General features: G+C 45.5%; 1 protein-coding gene across 1 annotated transcript; it reads right to left on the bottom strand.

Moving 5' to 3' along the window:
• Positions 1-318: 318 nt before the first annotated feature.
• LOC132996661 (indian hedgehog B protein-like) lies at positions 319-8778 on the bottom strand. The gene is made up of 3 exons (XM_061066991.1): positions 8479-8778; positions 4784-5045; positions 319-1462 (listed from the first exon to the last, which is right to left on the bottom strand). The coding sequence occupies exons 1-3, from the start codon at positions 8776-8778 to the stop codon at positions 765-767; spliced, it is 1260 nt and encodes a 419-aa protein (XP_060922974.1). The 3' UTR covers positions 319-764.
• Positions 8779-11709: the final 2931 nt, after the last annotated feature.

Raw genomic sequence — 11709 nt, 5'->3', positions numbered from 1 at the left:
GTTCTTACTTAATATTCATGTATTTAAAAGAATTACCCCAGATTAAGGGTAAAATAATTGATACATTAATGGGCCATATTATATTAAGGGTTTTTAATGGGTTTAAATTGGGGTTTTCTGAGGGTTGAAAACACCTTAAATGTTTTAATCATCATTTAATCATTCACAAAATCCAATGAAACCCCAGCATATGTTACGATTAATTGATTTTACCATTTTGCAGTGTATTGGAATTTAAAAGTGCTTACATTTTTAACTCAATGGATTTTTTGTTGAATACTTCAAACCTCTAAAATCCACAAAATAAAGCTCATAAAATGTACAGACCATTAATTTACCTAAGAATCCCTTATGCTGAATCCCTCAAAATGTAATTTATTTGAACCTGAAAATACCTTAGACACAATCCAAACCTTTAATGTGTTTAGTTTTTCAAATTCAAGCAATCTCTACTTAAGATAAGGTGCTTAGTGTGTTTTCTGGGGTAAATTAAGGATTAATGACAGGATTATTGTTCCATAGTGTTTCAAGGATACAAAGTCAATACCCCCGTGTTTTGAGGTCATTCAGACTCTGAGTGATCTCATATTCTTATACCTCTGTTTCCCCATCATGCCTCAGCAGGAACCCAAACTTCTCCCATCCTGTAGGTAGTTGGTCGTGGTTCCTGTTCAGCTTTACAGGTTTGTATTTGGGGTCCATGTCCTCCACAAGGTGAAGGAGTTCAGGTTCCTTTCTGTTGGTTTGAACCTTTGCTTCCTCCTTCACCTGCCGTCCTGGGCCACGCCCAGCGGGTGGAAGCGACCAGAGTCTAGCAGCAGCCTCCCAAGCCAGTGTAAAAGCTGAGAGAACCAGTGGATCCCATCACCGTGAGGTCCAGTGGTGCCGGCCCAGCTGTGCATGAGCCTGAGCGGGGAGAAGGCCCAGTGAGCCAGGCAGTGTTGGTCCACCATGGCGTAGCAGGATGCGACCACCCCGTCCACCACCACTGTCCCATGCTGGGTCAGCGGAGCAAACACGCCCCTCTTCTCTCTCAGGGTGACCTGCGTGATCCCAGACAGACGTCCCTCTCTGTGATTCTGCCCCGGTTTGCCCTCTGACACCAGCACACACTGCCCCGGCCTGGCATCGCTGGCGTACACAGTCCTGAGGGTGCCAGGGGCCGGCACAGCCCCCTCTGAGCAGTTCCCCTCAGATACAAATATTAGGTGGGCGGCGGTGAGAGAGAGCTGCGTCCTGGATTCAGTCTGCAGAGTGTAGAAAAGTTTCCGGGTCACAGGGTCACGGTCCAGGAAGGTCAGGACTTCGCTGTAAACCAGCTCGCCGCTGCCGTCGCTGCCCGACGAGGCCAGGACCCGTTCACCAGGCTGCAGATCACTGATGGGCTTCTGACCGCCGCTCTCCAACGTGACCAAAGCCTCGCCGGGGAAACAACCTCCAGACTTGGCGGCCACTGAGTGATCTGAAAGACAAAGAGAGAGAAGGGAAGGTTAGAGAAGATGTCTTCACTCCTCAAGTGCTCATTCCTGGCAGGAAAATAAAAAACAACGACACATAAATGTATGTCCAGTGTATGAGACAGTTAAACTATAAATTCTGATCTAACATCATATGTCTGACTACTTGAAAAGATTATTTTACAATTATCATCTTTAAATGATTTCCTTTTTTTATTATCCCTCATTATCTCATAACTTGACAACAAAGTTCCCATAAAGTGAAATAAAAAACAGTTTGACCTTAAAAGGTATAAGTGTGGCTTCATATCTGGAAATGTTGGCATTAAAATGGAAGAAAATGTTGCCTATTATGACTACTATCATTGTGATTGAAGGATAAAAAAGGAATAATTACATTTTCATTAATGTTTTTGGCAGGAATGAGCTTCTGGAAAAGGGCACGAGACACAATAAATCTTTCTAACTCCCTTTAGCTAAATATTGACTTTTTCTTTCCTGCACGGGACATAAAAAGAACAATAACAGAGCTGTCGGGTAAAAGCTCCTGAATAACAACTCTGTGTGTGTGTGTGAGACAATGCGTCCAGGCCCTGGACAGTGACACTCTGGGACTGTCTCAAGTCTATCTGGACATAAATATTTGGGGAAGGCAGGAAAGTCAAGGCCAGGTGATAAGATAAGTCAGGTGAAGGAGGAAGGAGCAGAGCAGGAAACTCAGCAGCAGGTTAATCATCTGACGGGTCCACACCGAGGTCCACACGCAGGTCACATGGTTAAACACATCTCCTCCATGTGCAATTCATTTTTTTATTCTATGATTGTCTATTTGTTTTATTACAATAATCAATTATTGTTATTTTATCACTATCAAAGTTTAATTTGCTAAATATTTGATAATACTTTAATGTATTTGCTTTTAAAAAATATATTTTACAGATCCCAGTATGTGTAATGCATAACTTCTATTTATTTATTTAATCATTCATAAATAGGAGGAAATCGTATCTTGTAAATCGACAAAGTTAAATTGTAATTTAGAAGATTTAACTTAGCAAATCTTTACTTCTGTCACAATTTTGACAAAACATTGACAAATAATGTGAACAAATAATTTCTTTTTTCATTTAGAAGCTTGAAAATAAAAGCCAGACAAAATGTGAGGATGTGGAATAAAGTGAGAATCCTCTGAAAAGGCAGAAATCATGAAATACAGTCACAGGTTTTCCTCATCAAACAAGAAAAACTAAAATATACTGGTTTATAATATTTCTCATCTTGCTGATATGGAGGTCTAACAGGAAATTATATAAATATTACTCCCTTAGTTTTCTCCTTTTTCCCATGTTTGTGCCTCAGTCTCACTCGTTTCTTAGTCCCGTCCATCTACAGGGTCCTGGAACTGTGCTGCCCCCTAGTGGCTGCTTCCTCTTGCTGCCCCCTCCCCACCCTGAAGTTAAGGATGTTGTTTGGGACCTCATCAGTTGTTCCAACCTTTCTTTATCTGGGTGGATTTCTTTGTCTGTGCCTTGTTTTGAGGAATTCTCGAAGGAAACACAGGCAAATTGAAAAAATAAAAAAGGGAAAACAATAAAATACCAACTTGATTGGTTGCCCCTCTGATCAAGACAAGGACTGGGCCCTCGCAACCCGATCTGGGAGGGAAGGAGAGAGGAGGAGACACGGGAAGGGAAAAGGGAGATAAAGTTGGAAAAAGGAGGGAGGAAGAAAGAGGGGGGAAAAGAAAAAGGAAAAATCTCATTACCACTCTGTATCAAATGTGTCAGGCCGTGTTTAAGTGGGTGTTTAAATCCTGATTCATTTTTACAGCAGTGTGCGATTTTCTGCACGTTCACACGCTTGCGTTACTTTTCATGCTGGCTGCACATTTTCCCAATACACACTGTACTGTACGTCCTCATGAGCGGCAGAAATGTCAAATATGTAGAATGTGTGATGTCCTGACCAACTTTCCCAGCATCAACAACAAAAATAAACTGCAGAACTCAGCAGCGGCTAATAGTACTCGTAACAACGCATGGGCTAAATTTCTATCTTGTATGACACGATTGCAAATATTTAACACTATAAATGATCATACTAAGTCACAAAAGGTGTGAATAATCAGCTTAAACTAAGGGTAGCAGCCAAGTTTGTGTCTAAAAGTGTGGTTAGACATTTGGTCTTCAAGCTAATCAATCTGTGTTTTTTGAACCACAAGTTTTTTCGGAATGGGGAAACTTTTCATAAACAGGCATTTATTAACCTAACCTTCTGAAATCAGCAGATGTGTGTTTGCATGAAGGAGATGAGCCCGCGCTTGTTTGAGGGAAGCCAGGAAGCCACGAGAAACAAGCCAATCTGAGAAAACATGGGGTGAGTGGCTGATGAGAGAGAAGAAGAAGAAGAGGAAGAGGAGGAAGGATGGAAAATATAAGAGCGAGCAAGCGTTCATTTACTTTTTATGCACACAAGAAAGGAGTTAGTGATCAGGGGCTGAAACAAAAACTGTTAGAAGGAAAATAAAAAGGCAGCAGAGGCCGGTCTCAGAAAATCACTCCACTGAGACGTCTTAGCGCTAAAGTAGATCCAGTGTTTCTCCGGCTGTGTGGGACATTTAAAGCTTTGGGCATAAAGTGGAAATTCACTGCCGAGAAAACACGTGTAATGTGATTAGTAATATATCAGAGCTGAGTAGGGAGGGAGAGAGGGAGAGCTTTTGTCGGCGTCCCGCTCAGATTATGAGGCTGTGGTTTCCCCTTGGAAGCCGTCGGCACCAACCCAGACCTGCGTCCGCGACTAACTCAGAAATGTATAAAGAGAAAAGGCGTTTGTTTCTTGGACAGCGCCACCATGTGTCTAGGATGGGGTCGGGTTTGGGGACGATACTTAACCAAAGCCGCCGTCTTTTCTTAACATTATCCAAGAGTGTTGAGTTTCCATCCTTACGATGAAAATGTTAAGAGTTAGTTGCCATGACTACACACTGTAAAGAATAATGAAACCTGTTGTGTGTTGTTTCTGTTAATTAAATGTTTTTCGGATAAAAAATGGCTCCATCCCATCAAGGGTCTATGTATTTTAAGAGGAAATGGTGGGAAATGAGGTGCATGAAAGTTAAAGGACTAGTTTTCTTTCGTAAGAGGTACGTCATCCTGTTTGTTATCCTCAACTCTGCGCTGCCCTCTAGTGGATGTCACACCCCCTCAGTGTATATTTTGCCATCAGACGTGCTGAGGCCTCTTGACACTTAAACCTGCATGATCCTTTTCTCCTTCATTTGAAAGAAGCTACATCACGCGATCGAAACCCCGGCGGCCTCTCACCTGACTTGACGCTGCAGTGGATGTGGGCCTTGGACTCGTAGTAGACCCAGTCGAACCCGGCCTCCACTGCCAGCCGCGCCAGCATGGCGTACTTGTTCCTGTCCCGGTCCGAGGTGGTGATGTCAACCGCTCGGCCCTCGTAGTGCAGCGACTCCTCCGAGTGGTGGCCGTCCTCGTCCCAGCCCTCGGTGACCCGCAGGCGGACCCCGGGCCAGAGGTTCATCACCGAGATGGCCAGAGAGTTGAGCTTGTCTTTGCAGCGCTGCAGGAGAGGAGACAGAATACAGTTTGTGTTAGAATCAGGGACTTTAGGACTTGTGATTGTTTTACTTGGGTAGTACGGTTGTCTGAGTTTAGCGTCGCCCAAAGGATCCAATGTGAGGTTTTGTGATAAGTGTTCCAAAGAATGTAAATCTCCTTCACCCTGACAAATAAAAAAATAGATTACGATCTGCGACGTCTTCTTCCTGTCTTCCTGTCACATTATTTTCCTGACCGGTGTTGTCACAGACTCGACCCTTGTACTGTTTTTCCTGCTGTTTGCTTGAAATTTATGATTTAGAAGTTAAAGCTCCGCCCCCCTCTGCTACTGCTGCACTCACAGCCTGACTCTTCACAAAGACCCATTCTCCCTGCATCCATCCACTTCACCAAACCCCCCCCCGTCACCCCAGTCACCCCTCTCCCCCTTGTCTGTGGCTTCAGCCTTTCCCACAATGCACCCCTGCTGTCCCACCTCGGGCCTGATGTTTGCTCACTGTGGCGAGCGAAGGGAGCCGAGAGGCTATGTCGGGGATGGAAGGGGAGGGGGGGGGTTGAGGGTTTGAAGGGGGGACTGTGAGGTTATGGGGTGGCGGTCGGGGGGGAGTGGGTGACAGCTACGTGAACAAGAGGTCCTCAGCGTCCCTCTAAACCTGGAGTCTGGTCAGGGTGAGCAAACAGAAGGTGAGAGGGCCCATTGAGGGACTCGCTCGGCTCCCCCCCCCCCCCCAGCCCCACGTTGACGCAAATAAATCCTCCAGTCCGCCCGGTTTATCTGATCCACACCCAGGCGGCATTGTCAGGGCGTCACTCTCAATACAGGCTTTAACAGAAAATCGCAAAATGGGTGGAGAACTACATTGATTGGCGTGAAGCAGATATTTCACCTGAAGGCAGAAAGGTCAAATATCACGATTTGATCGATCCGATTGGGCAGAAATTATAAGAAAAGGAAAAGTTGGGGTTTCAATCGAGGGTTTGCAGGAATATAACGAGATACTGAGTCCGGGTGTTGTCCAAAATCCAATCTAGCAGTTTCTTAAGGTGAATTCTAACTTGAGTTTGCAGGGGTGATGCTTTTAGGCTCTGCTCGGGTATTTCTTTTACGCCATTTATCATTTTGCAAAATGTGAATTGAAACTCTTTGTCTGCTCACTTCCTCTTTATGACCCCTTTTCATAATGTCAAAACAGATTTAGCAGGGAACGTATCTGATTACATGTGAAGGGACGACAGTTTTATCCGAATTCGCAGTGAGCCCTTTAAAGTTTCAACAACCCCAGCTCGCATGACTGGAGGTCATTCTGCAGCTAGACGCACAGCCCCTGAATGCAAGTCTCAGTGATGCAACGTTTCCTGAATCTGCCCCAATTAAGGGCTGAAAACGGGGATTAGAGCCTATAAATGTCTATTTCCATGTTGGCTGTGATAAGAATAGCTCGCGGCCCCCGTGGGCCACAGATGCCTTTTCACGGTGTTCAGTGTGGATTTTGAACGTCTCGTGTTTTTCTCTCTGCGGTCAGAGCAACGAGGTGGACTTCATAAATCAGACGATAGATTTAGCTGGCTTCCCTTTCAAGGTATATGGATCGACGGGGGTTTTCTGTCGGAGCGGTTTGGGCACTAAACCGCTGGCTGCACAAACATTGCGCCTATGCACACCTCCGCGCTGCAAGAAGTGTCCCTGTGAGCGGCTCGTTGAGTTTCATGTGGCGTCTAAAAGGCTTGTTTTCTTTAAATTAGGGGACAAAACCACCGGTGTTTTCATTCAAAATCAACCAGGCTGCTTTTAGTGTTCTCTTAATCCAAACGCCCTGTGCGTAAAAGTGGGGATCTTCGAGGTTTTACGCATCATCCCTGCAAGAATTCCCCCTAAATTTAATGAGGGTTAGCTTTTCTGTGCATGGATTTTAAAATGGTAAATGCAAAATCCATCACAAGTGCAAGTTACACGTGAGGAGTGGACACTTTTTGCAGTGCGTCTTCGCCCCTGAACAGTCGCGTCAGTATATGCAGCACGGAGCGCCCAGGAAAAGGCGAATAAAAACTAAAGGGGTGAAGAAAAAGAAAAAAATCTGTATAATTAAGGCTTCGACACAAGTGAAGTGCGCTATTTTTGCACACTGCGAACTGCGAAAACAAACAAAAAGTAACACGGAATAGCAAAAGACAAACAGGAGGCTGTCTCCTGCGGCTTGGAGCCCATAAATTGTGTGCAGGTCGGCGGCGGCGGCGGCTTCTGGGTGCGCGCTGCAAAAAATGTCCTGTTTGGAGGAGAAGCTTCTCATTAAGGACTGCTTGGATTCTGTATTTTCACGAACAAGGTTCAAATGGAATGGTTCCTACTTTTCCTGCAGCTGCATTTCTGCGGCTTCTCCAGGTTAGAACTCCCTCAATTTTGTTATTTCTTTGCATTTGACACTTTGGAGAAGCTCAACCCCTGTTTGCACATCTTTGCTTATTGCATTTAAAGGCGTTATCTTTTATATTTCTTGCAGTGCGAGCAGAGAGGTGACAGCTCCAGACATGGGGACTGCGCGCTCTCACTCCCCACGTGGGTCTGTGGACATAATCGCCGCCGCTCGGGGAGGAAGCCCGCGGTCACAAGAGCCAGATATAAATACTTTATTCCTGGGGAAATTGGGAGTCAAATAAATTCCACCCAGCGCCACATCAGTAGCGGTGTCGTAAAAAAAAATTCTGACAGTCCAAAAGGCGACTGTTAACCCTGGCCAGTCGGACTTAAACGAAAACGGTAAACATCAGTACACGCTTGACCCGGGCTCTAACCAAATACTACTTTTGGCTCCCCCTCCCCCCCCCCCCCCACACAGAAAACATGTTGTTAAACAGAGGACACAGTGTTTTAATTAAGAGCGACCACCTTTCCATATAGACGCGGGGTTGCCCTCGGTTTTACGCACGGCCTGGCCACAGTGGACCCCTGGAAATTCATGTGGCACAGAAGAGGAGAGCTCGTATTCGAACTCGTCCACAATCCACGAACCGAGTCAATACGCTGCCTGGCTGTTTGGGAATCGACTGGTCAATGACTTGTGCAAACAGAGAGGTTTTGTAATCGCTGTTTCCAAAGAGCAGCACTGCAAGAAAATCCATCTGAGAACCAAAGACTTGTAAAGCAGCGTCTGAAAATCAGAATCAGTGGATATCCAGGAGAAATTACCCCTTCTCTTATTAACCCGACGTGTATTTGGTTCAGATCCATTTGGAGCAGTGTGCTAAACCTGATTTGGTTTGTCAAGAATGATTGTTTTTGCAGTGACGAGCCTTGGGTCAACAAGAAATACGGGAAAAATAGATAACAGCGTCCACGCGTTTAAAGACTGGGCAAAGTGCACCAAACCGCGCAGGAGAGTCTCTTCTAGGGCTGAGAGAGCAAGGCTAAAAGGCACTACGGCAGCCGGCGGGGTTACCTGTGTCATCATGCGGTCTGCACCTGTGTTCTCCTCATCCTTGAAGATGATGTCGGGGTTGTAGTTCGGGGTGAGCTCCTTGAAGCGCTCGGAGTTCCGCGTGATTTTCCCCTCGTATCTCCCGCTGGCCCCTAACGTCTTCTCGGCCACGTTGGGGCTGAACTGCTTGTAAGCCAGCGGCACCAGCTTCCTCTGCGGCCGCCTCTTGCCATAACCTCGACCCGGTCCACAGCCCTCAATGACCGGCGAGAGGAGAAAGGCGCACCCGGCGAGGCACGTCACCAGCGTCGGGAGTAGCATTCCAAGAGACATACAGTCACCCCCTGTATGTCTCTTGTCGTGTCCCCTCGCGTGGGTCCCCCTGGGCTATTCTAGAGTGGAGGTAACGTAGCAGGACTCATCCCCGAGTCCCCAAAAGTCGCCATTCCCTGCGCGTAAAAGTGGGCCAGTGCGCCGCGAGAGCCGAGCTGCAGTGACCCGGACCTGTGCCGTGCGCTGCTGACACGCTCCTGTCCCGAGTGCACGCAGAGGCAGGGGCATAAATAGGCGAGGTGGGTTTATCTTGGCAGGCAGGTTCAAAGCCCTCTCTCTGTGTCGGAGCTGTGAGAAACGGGCTCCAGACAGACAGGGAGGCGCGCGGTGCGTGGGCCGGCTGTGCCTGTTGGGCACGGCGGTCACAGGGTGTCCCCGCAGCGGTTTCTGCCTCTCGGGTTTGTGCTCAATGCGTCCCTGTGGCGCAGGGCTGTTGGCAGAAGTGGAAATGGAAGAGATCCTAGTACAGTGCAGATGAGGTGCCGCGGGAGAAGAAGAAGAAGAAGAAGGCCGCGCCCTGCCGGACCTGCCCTCTGCTCCGTCCTCTCCTCCCATCGGGGTGGCACAGGTCCCGCGGCCGCCTTCATCTGTTTATTGTCAGCCGGGGCCCAGAGGACCCAGAGGACAGACACACACCGAGCCACGGGACTGGCCATGGCCGGAGCACGCACTCGCTGCGTCCTTTGGACCCTCGTCTCCAAGACGCACAAGCAGGTGCACCTTTCTCAGACCTGCGAGACTCTCACCCTCCCCCCCACCCTCCTCTGAAAGATTTTAGACCTGGTCCAGAGTGACATAAGAGTCTGTGCTGTAGGTGAGGAAGTAACAAACCTCTGAGTATAAAACCAACTCTTCTATCAGTCTTCTCTTTCTGCAGAAGCCTCACAGTGACCTTGAACCACCTGAAACCACCTGAAGTTCCAGTTTGGAAAATCCACAACCTCAAGAGAAAAGATCAGTCTGTCATTATTATTTTGTGGGTAGGTACTGATCTCAGCTGGTGACACGTTGACAAGTGGATTTCCATGAAGTTTACAGTATCACAATAAACCAAAATGTGAGAATGAACCAGAAGAGATAGAGTTTTTCTGAGGGATCATTGTGGGACATCACCATGAATTTCTAATGAAGCTTCTGTTGGAGCTTCACATTTTCTGCTTCTTGTGCAATGCAGTTTCCAAATTGCCAAACTTGGTTTAATGATAAAGCAAGGCATTGTTTGGGAATATGAAGTTAATGAAAAATTATGAATTAAAGGATCTCTTGATTAGAAAGGGCAGATAATTTACCTGTTCTCACATAATATTCAATCCATATTAACTGCCACTGACAAAACATAACTGAATATGACGTCTCACAAGGTTATTAAAACACAACCAGACAACATTGTTAGCCCTGAAATGATGTGCTTGGGTTTTGGTACTACTTTATTGATCCCAATGTGGGAAGATAGTGATTGTTGAAGATCTCGGGTTCCAGGAGATAGTGTTTACCGTGCCTGGCAGTGAATTCTGCCAATCAGCCCTCTGCTCCATCACCAAAGGCTAAACTAGAGTCTGAGCACTAAAGGGGCCTTAAGACGGGTTTTAGGGGCCAAAAGCTAAATGATAACTTTCTATTTGTCCTTTCTCAAGATGTCAGGACAAACGTAAAGTCTCAAAGTTAGTGAACCAAATGGGTGAAAAGGTTTTAAATGCAATCAAACAGATAATAATTTATGTTGGCTTAATTCCTTTGACGTTTGCTCGTAATTCTTTGGACATTTCCTGGAGAAGGCTGTTAATGTGGTACTGATTATAACTTGTAATGCTCTACTAGTTAAATGGAAACATATGAGTTCATAATCCATTCATGCTGAAGGAGGAAATTACTTACAAGACTTGGTACTTGTTCGTCAGAGTTGATGAACATTTTATTTTCATTACTGTGCAGCCTGCCGACTAATTTCTTGATTGAGTCCGAGAGAAATAAGTCAGAAATCTGAGAAATAACCACGGTGATGTCACCAAATATCTTGTTTTGTCCGAGCGATAGAACCAAAATTAATCAGTTTACTTTTATAAAAGACAAAGAAAAGCAGAACATCAGATATGATGCAATTTCACTTGGAAAATCCCAAACCATCAATCGATTAGAAAAATGTAAGATGACGAACTTAGGAATTAGAGAAAGTGCTAAGTTATAAAAATGCATGATTTTTATTGATCTACGCTTCAGATAGGAAATAAAAGAGTTGATAAGACAATTTATATCCAAGGAGGAAATTACAGATGTTATGATAAATATTATGATTGTAAAATAAGAGTTTTGACCATATCTTGTTGTCAGTAACGCAAGTAAGTAAGTAAGCAATAAACCATCGCCACACAGGAAACTTTTATGATAGTGGCGTCAGATGGATGAAAATTTCCTTAGAATTAACAGTTTAATATCAACCTCTTCCTGGGATATTAGACGGACCAGGATCATCAGGATTTTCCTTGGAAACGTTACTAAAAACTACGTATTGACGATGGATTTCCAGCTAAAGTGAAATCACTTCTCCGTCACGTTACTCACACAGAAACACTTGAAATCCCTCGGAGCCGTGCAGACAAACAGTGACTTTTTACAAATAAGGCTTCAATAGCATTCCCGAGATGCTGCAACACCTTGAGTCAACATCTCACTGTTCTCTGAAAAAAGGGAGAGAGGCTGCTCTATCGACCGCTGTCGACCCATTATACTCAGTCCGTCTGAGGTCAGGAAGAAAGACACGGCTCCGAAATGCGTCTTTAGACATTAACACAGACGATTTAGTGGTTTTAAAGCAAAATAGATATAAATAAAAAGATCTGGAGGCATAAGAGTTAACATCTTCACTACATTACAATTATTTTCTGTTATTGGTTTGTTAATAATGGAGAACAGTCATCAAAA

This window comes from Limanda limanda, chromosome 23 (genome assembly GCF_963576545.1).
Source record: "Limanda limanda chromosome 23, fLimLim1.1, whole genome shotgun sequence".
In the NCBI taxonomy this organism is placed as follows: Eukaryota; Metazoa; Chordata; class Actinopteri; order Pleuronectiformes; family Pleuronectidae; genus Limanda; species Limanda limanda.
The sequence above is the reverse complement of the archived record's forward strand: the minus strand, read 5'-3'. Positions and strand labels throughout refer to the sequence as shown.